Source organism: Tamandua tetradactyla, chromosome 7 (genome assembly GCF_023851605.1).
Source record: "Tamandua tetradactyla isolate mTamTet1 chromosome 7, mTamTet1.pri, whole genome shotgun sequence".
Classification (NCBI taxonomy): domain Eukaryota; kingdom Metazoa; phylum Chordata; class Mammalia; order Pilosa; family Myrmecophagidae; genus Tamandua; species Tamandua tetradactyla.
Window position 1 is genome coordinate 19,450,760 of NC_135333.1, and position 23,472 is coordinate 19,474,231.

Genomic DNA, 23,472 nt, shown 5'->3' on the forward strand with positions numbered 1-23,472 from the left:
AATATACATTGTTTAAAGATTTTATACTAACAGAAGGAGTCAGTTTGCCAGCAGTTTGACTTTTTTATGTGCCATGGACTATTTCGTGCATAACATCTCTTTGGTTGGAAAGAAAGCTTAATTTTATTATTTTATAATATAAAAAATATAAACATTATATATTACACAAAATATAATATTTTCAATTGTTATCACCCTGGGCACTGTTATGCAATGTTTGTTAACATTCAGAACTTGCCAGTAGCACTCGAATATTTATTAGCATTTATTATTTGCCTAGAATATACAAAATATTGTGGGTGATGGCACTCCCAAAATAGTTGAGACAACATATATGAAATAACTAGATATTAATCTAACTCACTACTAAAAGTTCAGTTCAGTAATGAAGAATTACTTTGATATCTCAATATCTTCTTCTGATTTTAATCCTGTAGGATTTCCTAGGATATATTATCATTTTCTTGAAAACTTTACTTGAGCCTATTTCCATTGATGTGAAAGCTAACTTAGAGTGTGTGAAAATTCTATTATATGAATTTCTTAAACTTTCTTCCCATAATGTGAGCATTAAATATGTGAAGGTTTAATAAAAAGAAATTCAGATTTTTTTTATTAAAAATATCTGAGTTAACTGAGTTAACTGACCCAGTTAACTAATACAGAGTTAGTTAATGGGCTTATTTTATGCCTTAGTGCTTCTCTAATATTTCCTAGCCCTATGACACACAGTGAGATAAAGGTAACTTGGGTCTCTGCCCCTGCTCTTAAAATTGTGGCGAACAGAGAATAATCACATGAAAAAGCCTTTAAAAGTAGATTTTCCCATATTTGTTGATTGAATTTCTTAAACAAAAAAATGAGACCAGAAAAAGTGAAGGTGCACAAGCTATCCATGCTAAAATGAGAACCAAGTTAGGTCTTAATTCATGAAGAATAGAAAGGAGATGCATTATTTAGTGTGGAGAAGAAATAGAATATACATAAAACATGGGCAACTTGTAGTCCTAGAAGCAATTTGTATAGAAAGAATGATAATGCAGAGTACTACCTGGTAGTACACACCACTTGACAATGACTGCATCTTTTTTAGGGAGGTGGGTCCATAGGATGGGAATTAAACCTGGGTCTCCTGCATGGCAGGCAAGCATTCTACCACTGAAATACTTGTACACCCGTTATTTTAAAAATAGGCCTAAACTTGGGGAGAAAATAAAAGACAAGCTTAACAAAACGCTTTATAAACGTGTTTTAACCTATGGTTTTTATTTGGATTTTAATACTTTAGAGTAAATAAAATTTGCAGAATAAAAAAATTTCACTATATGCTATTACATGATATACTATACTACTTAGATGATATAATATTACAGAATGAGAGCAAGAATTTTTTTTACTGCTTTGTTTACTACTATATTCCTGGTTTCTAGAATAGTGCCTGGCACATAACAGGCTCTCAATAAATATTTATCGATTGAATCAAGGTTTGGCCAAATAGCCAAATCTGGTTAATTAAGATATATTATTAGAGACTAATATGAAAAGCACATAGCTTAGGTGATATCAGTTCCTATGGATATGGAAATAAAAAATGTTTACTTGGTTGTTTCTGCTTTTTCCTACCTACTGTTTGAGTATCATTATATGTTTGTTTTAAAAGTTATTTTGTAAATTATCATTTAAAGTTAATACCATAGCCAAGAGATATGTTAAAGTTTATTTAATTCATATGAGAAAAACAGGTTTGGATTCTTCCTCCTGTCAATAAAACAGTACCTTGAATCAGGTTGATACCTTGACAAAGTTTTATCATAATTAAATACATTTGTTTTATCGCTGTATTATTTGCTTATCAGAGAAGTCAGTGCTGGATAAAAGCTTTTCACATCTGAAATTTTGTTTGGTGATAAATTACTTTTAAAAACTTAGACATAAAAAAAAAGCTCAAAAAAAAAGGGGGCCACAGTGGCTCAGCAGGCAAGAATGCTTGCCTGCCATGCCAGAGGACCCGGGTTCAATTCCCGGTGCCTGCCCATGTTAAAAAAAAAAAAAAGCTCAAAAACTTAGACATAGACAGGCCCTTGTTTTTAAAATTTTCTCAGTTCTACAAAATATTTAATGTGTTTATAATATGGTAAGAAAAAAAAAACTCACACATGAAAGTAACTCAAGAAAACTAGTATTTCCATGGAAACTGATATACATGAACTATTAAGTGATAGTCTAAGAAACAATAATGTGTTTTAGTTTTTAAATACGTAGAACTAATAATATTAATCATTTTTGAAAAACAGTATTTTTGAATAGCTTTTAATAGATTCAGACAGGAAAGGTCATCCACGAATATTAGTTTTAACGGTTCTAGTTTAAAAAAAAAGTTGCTGCTGTCTTCTAGGTGTAGAGCACCAAGACTCACAGCATTCTTTCTTGGCATTTTTGAATACGCCTACCGATGCCCTGGATCAATTTGAAGTAAGTATTAAACTTTTCATATATCTTCTGTGGTCAATTCATAATTCACATTGTGATTTAACTCCACTCGCAATAAAACTGTTGTAGCACATCCCACATAAGACCTAGAATCTTACATAAACAAAAATATATTAGGAAAGGAATATGTTCTGCATTTTATGAAAACTATAATCATAACTTGTATTTAACAAGACATCTAAGAAAAGTCTAAGCATGTGAATCATTAGTAAATGTAAAAGTAATTTCATCTCCTCCCCTAAAAAGCAGTAACAGCAGAACAAGTCCCAAATTGTAAAATAATTTTGATACTTTCTTTGTTCCGAAGCAAGAGCCAAACAAAAAACAAGTTGAAATATCGAAACTCACAACAGGGCAGTTCTGGTTCTTGTTCCAAATAGTTCATTTTTTAAAACATATACAATAATGAATGCTTTTTGTTAAAAATATTAGTTGCATAGACTGTTAGCCAGATTCCATAATAGTGAAATGGTGATTATATAACTCTTTGTCATTCCTTGGTACTTAAATTCTTTGCTGAAAAAAGAATCAGTTTTATGATATAAACTATACTTTTTTAGTACTTGTGTCTTTATTCAGCAAATAATAATTGCATATCTATTGGGAAAGCACTATTCTAGGTGCTGGAGGTGCAAAAGTGGACAAAATAGACAAAAAGCTCTCACTCAAATGATTTACATTCTAGGGAGAAGAATTAAAAGTAGAGATTTGATTGTTTGCTTTTAGTTATTATTCCTTCTAAATGCTTACATTTAATTTAATTATTAATAATTTGTCATGAACTTCATTTTATAACATTTTGGACTCAGTATATGAATTATATTTCCTTCAATTGGGAAAGGGGGAAAGACTCACTGCTTAAAAAATAACCAGTGAATTTCCAAATTCTTTGAGAAACAGTGACATTAACTGCTTTTCTCATTTATTTATTTGAATTAATGTCATTTGCCTTTCAATTGTTTTATAAATTTTTTGATTTATTATTTGTTCTTATTAAATTGCTTCATCCATCTTTTCTATTTTTTTTTATTGCTGTATTCGTTAAATAGGATTCCTTTTCTTCTTCCTCATCTTCACTGATTGATTTTTTGGATGACGTAAGTCTTTGATTTTCAAACCAATGCATCCTTCAGTAAAAGAGATCAGTGAATTGATTTGAAGAATTTGCCTAGTAATGCAGTCAGTTTTAGAAATATCACACTTTAAAATCTATTTGCTGAAAAATGCTTCTTTCTTATCTTAAATATCATGAAGGGTTTATCAGTACTAAACTTAATAAAGTAAAAACTATAATGTTGAAAAATACTTTGGCCATCAAAGAATCTCTGTATTTCCATTGTTTTCAATAGTTCTAAAGACTAGAATGCTATTTGATTTTTGTCACTATGTATATACAAATAATTACTCATGTTTATTTTTCATGACAATTTCTATTTTACTTTACTCCTTTCTTATCAGCACTTTACTATTTAATTTCTATGTTGGTTAAAAATAAATCTTCTGGTGGTATAATCAGAAAATGTATTATTTTTATTTCATTCTCCAATAGGCTTTATCATTACAATACAAGTAAATTTTTAATGCTGACAATTTTCTAATGTGGAAAGTAATTTTAGCTAGCATGCGCATTATATGCACTATAAATTGACTGCATTATCATTTTCTCTCCGGAATTAATTCTAAAGATTTAATAATTTAGAAGTTCCTATTACATGTATATCATTCATTCTCTTTACAGAATTGCCTGACATATACATTCTCTCTATTGCACATTAATTGGCACAATGATCTTTGTCGTAAGGTATTTTTATTATCTGTTTAGCTTTCGGTCTTTCCAGAAATGGGAAACTAAAATGAGTTCAAATGCAAATACTGTACATAGAACTGTTTTTAAAATCAGGGGAAGTTCTTTAAATGTTTTATTCCTTGTGTTTTTTTAATTAGAGCAAATACTTATTATAGTTTGAAGAATATTCAACATGATTTTCAGCTAAAGGAACCTTTTGATTTGTAATAGTCTTTTAATATTATTGAATTAAAAGGTGATTTCTTATATGCTTGAAATGTTATTCCAAAGTGTGCACATTTCCATTTTTAATGGAAGCTATCTTATTATTCTTGAGACAAAGAATTATTCTGGTTAATTCTATAGTATGATAAAAAGAAAAAGAACTCTCAGATGTACAAGGGTGTTGCATGTTATAATCTACTGTTCAATATACTAAAATACTCAATATAGTATTTCCATACAGATATAATTTACCTTTAAAAGAATTGGAGAGAAGTTTTCAATAAATTATTTTAACTCGTTTTTTCACTGGAAAATCATTTTCATTTTTTTTCTAACAAACTCTCTCTCCATTCCCTTTTCTTCCACAAAAATCTTCAGTTGTAAAACACAAAAGTAGTATGTATTTTTGGCAAATAACCTCCCAGTCAAAAATCCTGCAGGTTTACACCCCTTAGCCATGTTCCCATCTTGTTTCTGTTCTCCTATGCACTTTTCCACTGCCACCACCCAACTATAATGACTAAGCTTCTAAGTCACAGCCATTTATTTCCCACATTCACTTTTATTCCAGGAGTATCCTCTCTTATCTTTCACCCACACTTACCTAACATAAACATAGTTCAAACATATAAGTAAATTTTATAGCAGTATAAACTCCTATAATGTAAAAAGGAATTGAGTTCACAAAGGCTGTGGGAATTTTTGTGATTCTGGCTTCAGCCTCCAAGTAAGAGGTGTTTTTCTCTCATTTGCTTCCTAAACTCAATATTCCTAATCTACTGATTAAGTTCATAAACTGGCTCAAATCATGTCCCCATCACTATCTAGGTGTATATTTGAGGCAAGTTACATACCCTTTCTTTACCTCAGTTTACTCATCTGACAAATAGGAGTAATAATGGTCTCATAATGTTCTGTGAGGATTTAAAGAAACTATGTATCTGATGCCCTCAATTATGTTGGTCAGTATTTCCTACAATTAATGGGCTGGTTCCTCTCCATTTCTGTGTTCTCTTTGGCTTACTTTTTCCCCCCCACTGTTCTCGTTTGCTAACTGCTGGAATGCAATATACCAGAAACGGAACTGCTTTTAAATAGGGGAATGTTTTAAGTTGCAAATTTACAGTTCTAAGGCTATGAAAAATGTCCAAATTAAAGCGGTTATAGAAAAGACCAATCTGAGGCAACCAGGGAAAGATACCTTGGTTCAAGAAGGCCAATGATGTTTCAGGGTTTTTCTCTCAACTGGAAAGGCACATGGCAAACCCGGCAACGTCTAGCTTTCTCTCCATGTTTCTTCTTTCATGAAGCTCCCCCAAGAGCGTTTTTCTTCATCATCCAAGGTCTCTGGCTATGTGGGCTCTGGTAGTTCTGGTCTTCTCACACAGCTCTCTCATGGCTTGTCGCTCTCTCCAAAATGCTTCCTCTTTTAAAGGATTCCAATAAACTAATCAGAACCCATCTGGAATGGGTGGAGTCACATCTCCCTCTAATCAAAGGTTAATACCCACAGTTGGGCGAATTACATCTCCGTGGAGATATTCTAATCAAGGTCCCAATCTAAAGTCCTAAATAGGAATTAAAAGAAATGGCTGCTTCCACAAGATGGATCAGGATTAAAACATGATTTTTCTAGGGTACATCATCCTTTCAAACCAGCATACCAATTCAGTATCACTTAAGTACTTTCTTAGCTCTTCACTATACAGCCTTCCATCCACCACCATTATAAATCACTCCATTTTTCCTTAAGAATTATCCAATCACATTGCCAGAGGTGAAGGCCCCAGTAAGTTCCCATTTTTTGAATATCCTTTTTTCTCAATTTATATCTTAAGACACAAACCTCTTGTTTCTTTTCATAGTTCACAGTTATGGCCAGCCTTCCCAGAGCTATCATCCATTTTATCCTCAAAGTCATAGTAGAATAACATTTTAAATAACGCTATTCAATCTTTAGCATGCTTGGATTCAGAAAGATATTTAACATAAAGCTGAAGTTCTGTAGCCCCCTTTCTGTTTGGCATTTGGATTTTTAAGGAACAAATCAAATTTTGATTCTCCTTTTGTATCAAAACTAATTTGGTAATATGTACATAATGCTAATAATATGTGACTCCCCTCTCTGGTGAGGATTCTAATACTTAACTGACCCATAATTCTCATTTTTCTGGTCATTCTTTTCTGTTTTCTATCACATCACTCTAGAAAAAGGAAGGGGATTATATTGAAGACCTAAAAATTTGACTTACAACTGAAACGTATAGGTATAGGAGAGAATTATGCTACAGAAATAAAATTTTCTTTGGTTTTCATGCAGCGTTGACCTCTTCTTCTGTCCTGAGAAGTACAGTGCCTTCTTTCTGCCGCCTTTTTATTCAGAGCTTTTTACCAATGCTCTTCCTCCAAAATTCCCTTCTGCTTTTCTCCGTAACTCACCCACACAAGTCTATTAAAACTATAATTCCTTTATTTATTTAAAACAATGCACACACAGTCTCCCCTAATTGTTCAATAGGTTTACTATTCAAAATTGAAGAGAGCACTACGATTTTTGACAATATGGGAAGATGTTCAGAGCAAGAATTCTTTAAGTTGTACTGTCCAGAATTTTTCCTATGTGTAAGAGTAACCTTGTGAGAAGGAACTAGGTAGGTAATTTCCTATCTATGTAATTTCCTACCCCCTGGGAAAATGAGAGAAGGGGAACAAGGCAAAGTAGAATTCATTTGGCTTAGGCATTTGGAATTTCCTACATGTAGAATCATGAACTTTTTTTTTTTTTTAATTTTTTTAATTTTGGAATGTGCGTTCTCCAGGAATTGAACCCAGGTCTCCTACATTTCAGGCAAGAACTCCACAACTGAGCAACCCCTGCACTGCCCTAGATTCATGAACTTTTAACTTTTTTTGGGAGGGGGGGGGGAAGGGTGGGCTCCAGGAATCAAACCCAGGTATCTAGCAAGAGAATCATGATCTTTTAAAGGGGGAAGGAACCTTTTAAAATATATAATTCAGAGGTTTTAACCATTATTTATCATAATACCCTGATGTATAGGATACTTTCCCATTATTAGGAATGACTGGATTTTCACTCGAGGGAATAGGGAAGTAGTGATAAATGGATTGTGTATGAGATATTTTAGGGCAGATAAAAGGGGATGTGAGTTAAATTAGAAAGAAACTGACACCACTTTGATAAGGTGGGTCTTTGCTAAGATGTTACCGTATGAGGTATTAGGAAAATGGTAGAACACATTCCCTTCTGCTGTGGAAATTATTCTCTCTTCTACCCTAATCTTTTCCTTCAAATCCGCATGTCCAAGTATGGACTGCCTATGATTAGACCTTTGTAGGCCCAACCTCATTCTCAAAGTAATAAACAGGGTGGGGAGCAAATGGAGTGCACCAGCTTGGTTTTTCCATTTCTCTCCCCTATCCATTTCCCTTTTTCTGATGGTGACAAATCCAGGGGTCATCAGACCAACCTTACAGCAGCTTTCTACTCTGTTCATCTCATTTTCTTCTCTTCAACTAAACCAAAAATTCTTGGTTTGACTGTATTAAGGATAATACTAATTGTGGTCATATAAATAAACTGCTGTTTACTCTTTATCTTTGATAAACATACTAACATATTATTAAATATATGCATGGTAAGTTTTGTTTTATTTGGTTATAGTTCTATATTCTGTTAATTTAGGTCTAGTTTACAGAAATGGAGACTACCTATATAGCAGGAATGTACTCAGTTTGCTTTTGGAGGTTGTCTTACTCTGTTGTGCTAAGGAAAGAGCAAATCAGGAAATTAAAAGTACTTGAATATAAAGGCCAGACATAAAGTAATAGAGAGAGTACGTAGAGTACTGCTGTCTGGTCCTCCTAATTTTGTTTTCCTTTCTTGTTTTTCACATGTAAAGAAGCAAGTAGCACAGCATTGTGAACACATTTAACAGCACTGAAATAAATATCTGAATGTGGTTAAAAGGGAAAATGTTAGATTGTATATATGGTAGTAGAATAAAATTTTTAAAAAAATCTACTGAACTCCCTTGCACAAACAAGTGAACTCTAAGTTAAACCATGGACTATAGTTAATAGTACATTTATAAAAAATGTTAATAGTACATTTATAAAAGCATTATTGCTATGGCAGTTTAATGTCATTACTATCATTAAGCAGTGCCAGCCTAGAGAATGTGTTGTCCTTCATATTCAGAAATAATTTTGAGATACTCAGATGTTGATTTGTTTTTAATGTAGTGCTAATATATTTACTTTGAGCCTTTTATGGTTTTAGCATGCTTCAGACTTATGTAGAAGCAGTAAGGATAGCCAAAAAATAAATTTCTCTATGTTAAACATTTTAGCATTTTTCATATGTGTAGTGCTGTACTGTATAATGGTAGATACAAAGATAAATCAGCACAGACTTAGACCTCAATGCTGATTTTATTACTAGGCAAAAGAAGTACATAATTATGAACTATACCATTTGAAAAGTGATAAATGCTACAAGAAATATTTAGGTTAAGTACTGTGGAAGTTCAGAAGGATTCATTCAGTATTTATTAAATGTATAAGCTTTATGCTAATCAGGATACAATATTTCCTACCCTTAAGAATATGATAGCCTGGTGGAAAACACAAATATATAAACAAATAATTAAATCACCATTCTGCAAGTGCAATTATAAAAGATATGGGCTGCATATAATGAGAACACAAAGGAGAGATGTTTAACTGAACTGGAATGGTCCCAGAAAAGCTCTCTAAGAGAAATAGTTTCTTAATTGGGTCTTTATACATGAATATTATCAGCAAAACAAAAGAATATGGAAGAGGAGTCTGTCCTAGGCAGGGAGAGCATGGTTGGTCAGGGTGTGTACCTAGGGAGATTGCAGCTCAGTTTGCTGAAAGCAAAAAGACTGAGATGGAGATTGATGAGAAATGGGTTTGAAGTGATAGGCAAGGGCCAGAATCAGGATGACTTTTATTCTGTATTTTGGAACTTAGATTTAATCAGTTGCATGTATGATCATTTTTAAAGGGTTTAACAGAGGGGAAAGGTGATAGGCTTTGTTTTGGTCAAGTTTGAGATTCCCAAGGGACATGTATAAGGATGTCAAGGAGCTACTTGAATATATGAGTCAGAAGCTTAAGTTAGAGGAGTGAACTGGCAATAGAGATTTGGAAATGATCAACATAGTCAAAAGTGAATGTGATCCATCCCTCAGGGAGAGATTGTTGAATGAGAAAAGCATTGAGAGGAGAACAGAAACCTGGAACCTCTAGGATTGAAGAGTTGGGTGGAGAAATAGTACTCCACACAAAAAAGAAAATGCCATGTACAGAGAATGATTAGGTTAATCAGGAAAGTATGTCACAAAAACTAAGGGAATAGAGCAGTTTTAGAAGGGGAATGATCAGCAGCCTCAGGAAAAATAGAAATAAAAACAAGTGTGTACTACTGATGTTACGTAGTTTCATTAAAGTAATCAAATTGGAAGCCAAATTGTATTTCATTGAGAAGTAAATTGGGAGGCTCGGAAGTTCAGCCTGTGATTGTATACAATTTTTAAGAAGTCTGGCTGAAAAGGTTTGAATTGTAGTTGTACCACTTACCACTTTTGTGATTTTAGGCAAGTTACTTAATCTCTGTTTTTTCCTCTTTAAAATGGGAATAATAATAATACCTACGTTAGAGGGTTTCTATGAGAATTTATCATTAATATATGTAAAGCCCTTTAAAAGTATCTGCATATATTGTTCATACAGTAAATATTAGCTATTGTGATTATTAAAGAAGAAAAGTCCTTCTGTTAATAACTGAGAGACTGTAAACTGTTGGAACCTGGGTCTTTAGCCTCAATAAAGGAAGACTGATGGGTTGAAAAACAAAACTTGTTTAAAAGTGTGAAGCTCTTATAATCCTGGTTTCCCGTTAACTCTTTGGGACAATGTTTTAAAGTCACATTTTCCATTCCAATTTCCTATAGAAAGAAGTATTAGTTCCTGTCTACCTGTTTGTTAGAGTTATTGTAAACATAAAACTAGTAATATTGCATGATATTTTTTATCCTTGAAGTTTGTGCTTTTATCCGAAACCTTCCATAATTCCCATGGACCCAGTAAATTCTTTCTTTAGGTTCCCATAAAAAGATATCTATTATAACATTTGTTGCTTGCATGATGTCTTCCCTATCAGTCTTACAAATGGAGACCATGCCTTATTTATCTTTTAATCCTTTGTATCCACTCTACATGTTGTAAACTCTCAATGTATGTTACAACCCTACATGTTGTTAACTCTCAATGTATGTTAGGTTGGTTTGAATATAAGAAGTTGCTTAAGTAGGTATAGTTCGTATTTTTGAAACTCTATTCCTTGAGCGTTACAAAGTTTCAAAATTTTGAAAAATATTTGGAGATAATTGTTACTGTTCCTATTTCTTTAATATCAGAAAGTTGAAGACCCCTCTTTTAACTAAGCCTAATGTATAGGCAAGATATTGTTGAAGTAACTGTATTTGTTTTGGTCCATTATCAGTAATTCTGAAGTCCTAATTTAGCTCTTAGCATTTGAAATAATCATCTTTGAAAAATGGTAAAATTTTGGTAGATACATGGCCAATATGGGGCTAATTAAAGTAAATATTTTATTAAATGCTTACCAGCACTAAATCAGAATTATTTAGATTTTTTCTCTCATATGTTTCAATTTACTACTGTCAACCTTCCCATAAAAGAAATTATTCACCACTTGTATATGTAGTGTTATTTTGACAGTTATTATTATTTTTTTATTTTGACAGTTATTATTTGTGCATGGTCCAAAGAAAACTATATTATCAACCTTAGGCCTAATCTGAGCAATTGTTTCTTCACTGCCTATCCTTCAGATTTTCCTGAAAATATGTGTACCTTTAATCTAGCAAAAGATATGACTTTATTTGTATATTTATATGCTAGTACTGTAGTAGTCATTAAAAGTCTTTATGTGTGTAAGTATTTGTAACATAGTATTCTCCTTTCTTTGAAGCGCTCTCCATCCTGTACTCCAGCTAGCAAAGGCAGACGTGTAAGAGATTATTGCACTTTGTGTTCTCATCCCAACCTTCTACCCCTACCTTTTATCTTTTTTGCCTGTGATTGTAGAACATGCTAACTTTCTGTGATATATTATTACATGTATCGCATGTTTTATGCTGCTGCTCCTGCTATTGCTGCTTTGCTTTTCTATATTTTTTGTTGGTTTTTTTTTTTGGCTTTGACCTCAGAATTTCAGGAATGTTCACACATATTTCTGTAACTAAAGTATTAAAATGATAAAGGTGGCTTTTTTATTTTCATGGGAAAAAGTGATCTAGTATGCTTTCAAAATTGATAAAATACAAAGTAAATGAGTTTCTAAATAAGAATCTGATACAAGCAAATATGTAGAGATTTCTTAGATTGTAAGTATGTACAAAGAAAATTTGATAATTCATATTATACAAAATTTTTAAATGATTACACTAATATTATAGTATATATTTTCAAACCACAGTTTAATAACGAATGAGAAGTTCAACTACCAATTCCATGGCCATAGAACTATGAGTTCAACTAACATTTCACTAATTACTGAGCTTTATGAAAAGATTTCTAGTTCAACTGACTTCTTCCTCTTCCTTTTTTTTCCCTGACATTTGCAGGAAGTTGTAGCGTTAGGTATTTGGACTTATTAAATTAAGATGGATATGTGTTAATTGTAATATATAACCTATAGAAGGAAAAACCAAACTATTGTATGCCTGACTATATTACATTCAGATCACCAGCCTATGAATTGATTAAATTTTTCCTCCTCGATTTTGAATAAGGTTATAATTCAGAGAGATTTTGTTTTTCTGATTAACTTTCTAACAAATAGTAACATGCTTTGCAGATTTCCAGTGTCCTTGGCCAATCAGAACACATATGTGGATCTTGAAATAAAATTTTTTTTAGGAAAATAGCTGAGGTAGGGCTGCAGGGTATGAATAAGCCACATTTAACCAGAACCTGTTGACTTGAAATTGTCCATGATTTTTTAATGCAAATATTATAGGCTTGGTTAACTGCTTTCCAAGTTTCCTTCAGTTTATCCTTGGTTAACTATCTGGCAAATAAAAAGTAAACCACTGCAAAGTGGTAGTGTATGTGAGGGAGATGATTGAAGAATTGTCAGTTCAACAGATGTAACAACTCAGGATAATAACAGGAATCTAAATAGTCTCTGGGAACATTAGTGTATTATGGTAGGGCACAGATAGTTACCATTCCGAACAGTGGTCTTGAATCTAACAGCATGGCATGTGATTTTATGGTGTGTGCCATGTTTTTAGACAAGCAAATATACATTTATAAATTTAAAATTCTTTCAGTGTCTGTTAAATGGCATATGGAATTTTAATGTATTCTTGTTTCCAAAATGCTTTTAAATCTCATTTATATTTGTGTACTTACATTCTTTTTAAGTGGTATTTAATTAAACATAGTATAAGAAAGATGTTATTAATAATGCTACTAATATCTGGATACAAATAGGGAAAGTTCTAGTGTTTTTTCAATAATAGTGAGAAACAATATCTCATTTCAAGTTGTTTCTTTAGAGTTTAGAGAAGAGATTATAAATAACCAACATATGGGTTAACTCTTTTTTATGTTTTCTTAGAACTTTTATAAATTCTCCAAGTAGATACTCAAATCATATATTGAAAACAAGTAGAAATTTTCATAAAGAGAAACAAGTTATATTACTTATAACTATGAAAATTACATTGACTGGTCATAACCTTCATCATTTGTTGTTATGATTTGTTTTAGGAAACTAAAATACTGTCTTTACTGTTTTTCCATTTGAGGAACTATTTCTGTAATTCTGGCATTTTTATCAAAATTTCAATTAACAAATTTTATCACTGAAAGTTTGAGGTTTTAGAGTGTTTCTGAATATAAAACATGGAATTATTTGCTACTTTATCTGCTGAAAGACTAAAAAAATGATGAAGTTGGATACTTTCTCTGAGTTACAGTTTTATATTCACCAATACAAAACAACATAGTAGATAGAAGCAATTTTTTTTAGTAAGCCACTCATAATCCAATCAAACCTTTGTTCTTTTATTTTAAAACCAAGTTTCTTATGAGAATCTTGCAATTTGTTTTTATTCAAATCTGTAATTTGTTTCTTAGGTAGCAAAGACCCATTGATATATATTCAAGTTGTGTAATGTTACTTATTTTTATTATTTATAAGACCATACTGCATAATATAAGGAATTCTTGGTAAGTGGGCCATCTAAAAATCAAAGAGTTGCCTGAACCTGAAAAAAATTACTTTTCTATTTTACTGTACTACTCTAAAATAGAGTTTGAGATCCATTTATTAGAAAACTCCTGATAGAGGGAGCATTATGGAGTTTTTGCATGACAATGTGAGGCAATATGGGAAATACCACTGTTATTCAGCTTTTATGCTTTTTAAATTTTTAAACAGAATATTAAATAAAATGACTGGAGTTTATAGTAGATGTTTTTAATGCTTAATCATCAAAGTAACATTTTAAAGTATAATCACTTAGGGAAAAGAAATTAGTTAACCAAAAGTAGAAAATATCACATTTATATAAAGGTTTTCCTAACTGTTTATTTTTCTCAATAGATTACTGCTTTAAAATACTTAGTGAATTACCTACATTGTTCAGTTAAATTTCTAAGACTTTTCTTTGGACAATATAAAAAATGTACTGTCCAATATATATTAGCTGTTGCTTTTTATCATGTCCTCTTTTTATCACTTTCTGTACCCAATTAATGAATTGGCATCTCTGCTGTTATTTCATGCTTATTAGCTTTTACTGCATTAAGACTTTTTTAACTTCCATGGTATGTTAAACATAATATTAATGATTATAGTTGTTTTAAAGATTTTAAAATACTTTGTATAAAAACTAATGTGCTAAAAATAAAAAATAAAAAAATAAAAATCAAAATAAACTAATGTGCTTTTAATCTATTGCTCTTCTTCCATACAGTATATGAATTATTATCAATTTAATTATTAGGATTTATTTTAGGCTATCTTTAAGGCATGTCATGTAGTCATTGAGTATTCTAAAAGTTTAATAAAGTTATTTGTTTTTAGTGGATAGAATAAGCCATTAATTAGAAATGCGTTAGTAAACATTTAATTATAGTTGAAATTAATATCTTGAAAATTAGTCCTGTTGATTGTAATTAAAACTTTGATAAAGAAATTATATCAATTGCATATTGTATTTTTCTTATTTTAAATGTTAAACCTCTTCTGTGATATTGTTTACAGTCAGTAATCCAGAAAGGAAATGAAATATTAAACTCGAATAATGTTATTAGCTTTTAGCTTCTATTAGAGTCTTTAAAAGGCCTGGAAATTTAAAAGTTTGATACCCAAATCTTGTTTTTATGCCATGAATTTATTCATCTTTACCAAAATATATTTCTTATCTTTATGAGAAACACATTTGGAAAGGAAGTATAAATTTTAAAACTTCAATTATATATTAATGTTTTCTAAAAATCAGAATATCATTAATGGCATAGTTAAAGTTTTTAATATGCTCAATTAATGTCATCTCAAAGTACAGTATTTTCATTTATTTAAAATTTTTTCTTTGAAAAAACTATAATTTGCTTAATTTCTGGAATTGATTTTGACTTAAGAGCATAGAGCTCTAAAAAGCTGATATTTTCATAGTTATATTTTATTATAATTAATATTGTTTTTCTTTTATTTGGGTGCTTTCTATATCTGAATAACCAGCTTTTTTTTTTTTTTTTTTTTTTGCATGGGCAGGCACTGAAAATCGAACCTGGGTCTCCAGCATGGCAGGCGAGAACTCTGCCTGCTGAGCCACAGTGACCTGCCCTGAATAATCAGCTTTTACCTCTTTGAACTGAGAAAATCATTTTTTCATCTAACCTCACTTCTATTGTTTTTGTTTTTTTCATTTTTACTGACGAGTAAAAAGCTAGTTAGGAAAAAATTACTTTTATAGTTGGCAGTAATTCTTCAGAAAGGCCTAGCAAGAGATATGTGTTAAAAGCTTCAAGAGTTCTTCGATCACAAATTTATGGAATTGCAGATTAAACTGTGTTGACATATTTTTGCCTTTGCCCAGTGTCCTACTATCACAATGCTACATCTTCATAGGGTCCTGAAACATGCTAGTACATGTTCTAACAACCACCTATGGGATAGGGAAGGAACCCAGCTTTTTAGAGTTTGTCGGATTCCATTAATTAACCCACCACAATGGCAGATTTCAAGCTATCAGAGCGATGTCACTGAACTCAAAGTTTGGAAGAAGTGCACACAATTGGTTCTCACAAACTGTAAAAAGACTAGCATTGACCATATACTGACAAAATGGCTTAAGTTAATTTATTTTAATTCTAGCCCAAGAAAGCATATAACAGTGTACTCAACTTGTCAGCATGGGATCTTGTGGCTCAAAGTGTAAGCCCACTTTAAAATTTCTACCATTACTATTAGAAACAGTAAACTCTTGCTTTTCTAATTTTGAGGAGTTTTTAAAGTAATTGAACCAGAGGTACATAGCCTACTATATTAGCCATCCCATCCTCTTCACAGCATTAATCTTCTCACAGTAACTTTCCGTTAAGCTGTAGTGCTAACAGCTTTTGTGTGATGGGTCAAAAACTTGAATTTTTATAAAATGACTTAGTTTTTTTACACAAAGCAAATCCCCTTCTTGAACACATCTTTAAAACTTCATGAGGTAGTTAACTTATAATTATTTGAGTCAATTTTAAGTTCTTAGTGTAAAATGTATCAATTCCATTTTAACTGAAACTCTTCCCCCATTGACACTTATTTAGCTTGTGTTTATTTATATTATCTTATGGAAACTAAAGGAGAGAATTTTTAGAAAGTCAAAGACATACCTTCCTCATCATCAACCTAAGGCCATATTTTGGATTACTAATTTAATCTGATTACATTTTCTCCATGGCTGTCCCTGAGTAAAATTGTGGATTGTATAGAATTTGTTTCCAGATCCTTTTATTTTCTCTTCTTTTGCCTTCTTCTTCCTGATCAAAGCTTACTGTCAGTGTAGGAGATAATGTAATTCAGCCTCCATGATCATTAACTTACTTTGAGTACCTCCAGTGTGGAAGTAGTTCAAACACACAAAAAACTGGGTGCTAAATATGTAATCAGGAGATGGGATTCAGGCTGGCTCTCCCACTACATAAAACTTACTAGTTTTGTGGCATTGCCCAAGTCACACATGCAGAGCTGATATTCACCTGGTATGCCCAGCTCAATAGTGTCAGTTCTTAAAATATTGAGATAGTCCCTGGAGATTGGTAAATGGCTGCTATTCTAAGTCCCCTAGATGCCTTACTGTAACACTTCTCCCCCTCTTCTCCTGAAGCCAGTAACTAAAAGTTCAAGGCCTAGATGGTGGCTATCTCCATCTTAGTCAACCTCACTGTAGGTCCTAACTTGTGGTTGCAGGGCTTTCAGAGTACCTGCTACCACCCTCACAACCAAAGAAGCTGTAGTGGGGCACCAGCAGAGAGGTCTGCCATAGTGCTTGCCGGTCCACTAGCCCAGGACCTGCAGCTCCCACACCTCTGGCAGATTTTTTAAATTCTCCATATTGATCAGAAGTTGAGTATACTATATGTGCTACATATCATAAATCCATAATAGGATTCTACATTAATTGAAGATGGGAAAGTAACCCCAACTTGTACATTTAGAGATTGAAGCCATGTGCCCAAAGTTTGAACACATGTTAAACTTAAAACAGACCTGAGAAGTTAATTTATTGGCAAATCTTTTTTTCCAGGTATCTCTATTCACAATCACTTATTATTAAGTTCACATTTTAAAGAGATTTGTTTACTGACTTAATTTCAACTGCAAGGGCCATTATTATTTTAATGGGCTTTTCTAAAAATTCTTTTTTGTCATATTCTCATGAATGCATCTGAATCTTTCATCAAATAGCATTTCTCAGGGGTAGGTGGGTACTTTATCTAACAGCCCCTTGTATCTTCCCCCCTAAAATAGGAACCATAATAATAAAGAAAAACAAAAAAAAAATTTGAATACGTATTGAAAATCCTTAAGCTGATGTTCGTTTTAGTGATTCGTAGCTCCTGTTCTAAGCCTTGTGCTTGATGCGCAACAATTTCTAAAGTTCCCTGATTTCCTTTCCAGATTGCCTTAATTTTGAAAACTCAATTCTAGTAATTTTGGAAATTGCCAGACTGAACAGCTCATTCATCGGTGTGGTCCATAAAGATCTTTCATGCTAAATTTTAACTCAAAGCATTTCCACTTTCTAAAAATACTTAGTTTAAAAAGGGTACAATTGAATGTTAAATGCTGGCATTTCCACTGTGGCAAAATTAAGAGGGTATTTCCTTTAGTGTAACAAGCATAAATCTGGTAGATTAGTTTCTTTTACTTTCAATTAATCCCCAGTAGAGGACCACATTTCACTGTTACCAAGGATAAAATTATTATCTCTAATTGCAGTACATCTCTTTATTCTCTTTTTATTTTGTATGCACAATTTATTTTGTGAATTACATAAATTCCATGTGGAGTATAAGTATTGAATATACAGTAGAGATCAGTATTCAAACTAAAAGGTCAACACTGAAGATGAGGGAGGAATCTTTTGTTAGCTATTGTTATTTTAACCCTAATTTGCATTAAAGCCTAGTGGTCATGCTTTTGCATAATGACACATCCCCAACTTGAGTATTCAAACTGAAGTTTGTTATCCTCCCTTTTTCAAGAAATGTTATCATGATCTTTGCCTTACAGAAATTTGCTAAGAGCTGCAAATTGTTTAAAAGTGATCTCTTGGGTTTTTGTTTCTCCTAACTTATTTTCCTAGACTGATACCGTTGAAAACCCATAAGTACGTAATCCGAGCATCAAGTTTTACATCCAGTCAAGGTCCACTTCTCCTTCCACATCTGGTGAAGCTGAGCCAGTTAAGGTGCCTCATTGGAGCAGTCTTGTTCTCCAGCTTTTCTCTTGTGTCAGGAAAAGGGAATCTCATTGCAAAAACAAGTGAAATCTGTCTCTCTTTTCTTAATCATATATATTTTGTAGTAAGTTACAATCTATTGACCATTATTACATTTGACTGATACAGTAAATAGGAGTAGAAAATTAAAGAAGAAAACTGCCCCTTAAAATTCAACCTGCAATAGAAAGAAAAAAAATTTAATTATAAATGTAGTCTTTATTTTAATTTGAGAAATATGTAGAACAGAGAACAGAGTTATGTAAATTTTGGAATAATCAAATATAAACTCTCTAGGCACTGGCAGTGATAGGTGGTAGTTTAATTCTTCTGATAAACTTAATAACCCATGGTATAACTGGTCTGTTACATAAGTGCTTAAAAATAAAATTTCCACTGCTGAAAATGTATTCTAACTGTTAAATAAATAAAAAAATTAAAAAAAAACATTCAGCTAATTTTTTTCTTTTAGTGGTACAAAAAACAATGTTGTATTTATACCTCATGCCAAACACTGATTTTAAAGAGCCACTTGGCTAATTTTCTCAACAGAACTTATTTCCTTAATGAGACAGAAGGGCATGTTGTACATCAGTTCATGCTATCCTGCCTCAAAAATGCAGTTCTGGTTTTGCAGTCAGCATTACAGTTCAGATACAATTCTTTCCTTCCCATTTTATAATTTCCGTACCTGTGTTTAGCATTCCATTTGAAGTAGATAGACCAGTTTGGAAAGCTATCTAAAGTGAAGTGTGAGTTGTGGTCATATTCTTACCTTATTTTTCCAACCCTTTAGTAGACTTCCTTAGACTGGTTAACCTGATCAGAGCCTCTGCTTTTTTGGTTGTAATTGTTTTAATACCTGAGCTTGTACATTCTTATTTTAATGATGAAATATTAAAACGTTCAGAGAATGATATAATATATACCCATGAAACTAACACATGTAGATTTAACAAGTATGATTTTGCCCTGGTCTCTCTCCTTTCCCAAGCATATCTAAAGACCCTGAAGTAAGTGTGCATCCTCCCTCCCTTGGCTTTACAAGTTTATTTCACACATAGCCATGAACAATATGTAGTAATGTTTGTTGTGTATTTAACTTTTACACAAATGTTATCTGAATCATTCTACAACCTTTTTTGTATGCTTTGAAGTTTATTCATGCAAATACATGTATATTTATTTTATTCATTATAACTTCTGCGTAATATTCCATTGTATGAATTTACCACAGCTTATTTACCCATACTCCTGTTGTTGGATATTTAAGTTTCCAGTTTTTTGCTGTTACAAGCAATGCTGAAGTGAATATCCTAATATCTATCTGCTTGTGCATGTGTGCAGTACGTTTAGCATATATACCTAAAAGTGGAATTGCTGGGTCATATGATATATGCATTTTCAACTTTAACTAGATCTTATCAAATTGTTTTCCAGAGTGATTAAACCAATTTTCACTCCCACAGTATTATATAAGAGTTCTCCATTTGCCCACAACTTCACCAACCCTTGGTATTGTCAGACATAAACTGTTATTGCCCATTTGATTTATATAAAGTGGCATTTTTGTTTAATTTCTTTTCTCTGATTTCTAGTAATATTCAACATCTTTTTATATACTTACTGGCCATTGGTGTTTTCCCTGTTCATGTCCTTTGTCCTATTGAATTATTTTTCTTATTGTTTTATGTGTTTTATATTCTTTATACTAATCCATTGCCAGCTATATATATTGCACATATCTTCACCCAGTCCATGGCTTTCATTTAAATTTTATTTGTAGTATCTTTTTGTCTAGCAGAAGTTTTAATTTTAAAGGAGTTAGCTTTATCAATCTTTTTCTTTGTAACTTCTGCTTTTGATATCTTTTTAAAGCAATTCTTTCCTGTGCAGATATTATAAAGAGTTTCTTCCGTATTTTCTTCTGACAGTTTTAAAAGTTTGATTTTACATGTATGGGACCTTACTCAATCTGAAATATATAGTTATATGTTATGAGAAATGTGGTTCTAAAAATTTTCCCATTTGAACAACTAACTCATAGTTCTCCATTTATTTGTAGTGCTATCTTTACTTTATATACATGGGTCTCTTCGGACGGGGGGGGGTCTCTATTTTCTTGTTGTTCTTTTTAACTATTGCTGAACCCCAACACCACAACATCTTAATTATGGTAGTTCTAAAATAATTTCTGGCACCTGGTGTGGTGAGCCACCCCCCTGCCCACTCTGTTCTTCTTTTTCTTCTTGACCCTTCTAAACAACCTTTAGTTTTCCATATGACTTTTCATATCAGCTTATCAAGTTCCACATGATACTTTTGATTGAAATTGCATTAAATATATAGCTTTATTTGACAGGAATTGACTTCTTCAGGATATTGGGTCTTTACATCTGTCAACCTGGTATACTATTTTTTTAGGGATTCCTTTATACCCGTCAATAAAGTTTCATTATTTTCTTCATGAATGTGCACAACGTTGTTAGATTTGTTCCTTCGTACCTTAAAGTTTTTGTTACAACAGTGAATGGGATCCTTTTTTCATATGTTTTCTTATTGGACACACACACACATTCAAATCCACAGAATGGTGTTCCGCATATGTAATGTGTTCTGTCCATGGGATTCAAGAAGTTAAAAGAGTATTCTAAAAATCTGGAACCTAAATCAAAATTTGGAATTAATTTAGTAAATTTAGATATACTTGAAAATTCGTATTATCATTTTTACATAGGCTACATGCTATTACTCTTGTTTTCTTTTGTGGATTTTCTTTTCTAGATGCTTTTAAAATTTCCAGAGTGAAATAAGTTGTACTAATTGAAGAAATACTTCATTTGTGATTATGGCAGGCAGAAATTTAAGTTATGCACACTTTGAGAATTTTTACTACATTGAAATATTTTCCATTAGCTAATAGAATTTTTTGCCTCATTGATATTTTGTTTGGTTTTATTTTGTTCACTTCAGTTTGTGTCTATGTGATGTTTCAAACAGATGGAGTGTTTCATGACATTTCCTTTTTTTGTCCTTGGGTTCAGGTTGTAGACAGTGCTCCCCTTCCAGTTCACACACCAACATTAAAGAAAAAAGGATGTCCTGCTTCAACAGGCTTGCCACCCAAGGTAATCTAGTTATAAGCATATTGTATTCCTAAAAAAAAGTGAAAACTGATTTTTTCTGCTTTGTATAGTTGCTGTGAATTTTGGTATTGGTTTCCTCAAAGTTACAAGCATAAAAGTTTGGAAAGAAAATTGTATATGAAAGATGATAATTACCCACAGAAAGTGGTAGGAAGAGTGTATAAAGTTGTGTTTTTTCCCCACCTCTCTAATGTTTTGAAGTCTGGTATAGTAAGGAGTAGTTGCTTGGAGAATATATGACAAGGAAGACATTAAGTTGAGGCCACTTGTAGAACAATATGAATAAAATTAAGGATAATAAACTACTGAAAAAGAGAAATAATCAGTGAAAAATTCAGATGGATTATTTTTTTTCCATTCTCTTCAATATGGATATGACTGAAGTAGAACATGGCAATTTAGTTTCTTAATTTAAGCTCCTAAAAAGAAATTTTAGAAACTGGAAAACTGAAATGATCCCCCTCCCCAAACATAAACCTTGGATAAACCACAAAATGAGAGCGAGATTGATGGATCTGAAAAAACTAATATAATATTTGCAAAGTATAACTGCTATAAGAGAAAGACAACAGACTTAATAACCTGTGAAAATTGAAGAAAATTTTGAGGCCAGACAGAACATAAATTTAAAATAAGCATAATAAATATCCTGAAAGAGATAAAGGAAGTATATTGGTAACATAAGGCAGGATAAGGCAGTTATGAAAAAAAAATTGGAAATACTTGACATGAAAATATAACTTCTGAAATAAAAAACTTAAAAAGTGAGTTTAATAACAAAATGGATATAGGAGAAAACAAGCTTTGGGTATGGACTCCCCCTTTCATAAAAATTTATATGAGATAGAAAAAAAAAGATGTATATTCAGAACAATCCAGAACTAATCTAAATAAGGATCAGGGGAGGTGAGCATGTTAAAGTGCTTGTCTTGTTTGGGGAGAAACTACAGAGTTAGCATAACCCAGTGGTTAATATGATAAATTCCCAGCCAGACTTCCAGAACAGTAGTTTACACATATACATTATAGGTGGAAGTGGAAATCAGTATCACCCTTTTGAAAACAATCTAAAAACATTTGCTGATTAAAAATACATTTCATATGTCTTTAGAATCTAGTGAATAGATGATTCTGAGGACTTGGTAGCAGTGATAGCATAGTTTTAGAATCTCACTGAATTTCCCTATAAAAACAGACAGAGCAACCAGGATACCCACAGAAAAGACCTAAACAAGAATAGATGAAAAGTTTTCCTGCAACTCTCAAAATACAAACCAATAGGAACAAACCACTAACAGCTATAAGACCTACATGATATTAAAATTGTACTAAAGAAAGTGGAGGTAAAGCAAAAGGACTTGTGATAGAACAAAGAAAACCAACAAATCAACATCAATCACTGCTGAAAAGTTCTGAGAGCAGCAGCAGAAACTGAGAGGTGACTTCGCAGGCTCCATTCCATAGGTGAGTGTGAAGGACATACTACCACAGGAAGCTCTGACAGTGCTGGAGTTGTACATTTTCAAAACAAATCTGAATGGCCTTACAGATAAAATCCTTGTCCTAAAGAGAGACATCTGGGAATAGATTCAGAATTAAGCAGCACAGAGAGGAAAAGACAAAGTCCAGATGAAGAAGGAGGGGGAAGAAGGTGTCAGAAAACATGAGGTCATATTTTTTATCACTTTATGTCCAGCACAGTGGATAATAAAGACCTATTCCATGTCACATCACTCTGTGA

At 32.2% G+C, this 23,472-nt stretch overlaps 1 protein-coding gene across 9 annotated transcripts in view; it reads left to right on the forward strand.

Annotated features, from left to right (window-relative positions):
• CDC42BPA (CDC42 binding protein kinase alpha) overlaps positions 1-23,472 on the forward strand; it is a 463,135-nt gene that overhangs the window by 365,687 nt on the left and 73,976 nt on the right. For 6 of the 9 annotated variants that reach the window (XM_077168549.1, XM_077168552.1, XM_077168553.1 and 3 more), the window contains 4 exons: positions 2,396-2,472; positions 3,540-3,587; positions 11,544-11,582; positions 21,630-21,713. In XM_077168549.1, coding sequence (XP_077024664.1) covers positions 2,396-2,472; positions 3,540-3,587; positions 11,544-11,582; positions 21,630-21,713 — 248 coding nt within the window. The remainder of the gene's footprint in view (positions 1-2,395; positions 2,473-3,539; positions 3,588-11,543; positions 11,583-21,629; positions 21,714-23,472) is intronic. The other 3 variants (XM_077168551.1, XM_077168554.1, XM_077168550.1) reach the window with 2 other exon arrangements.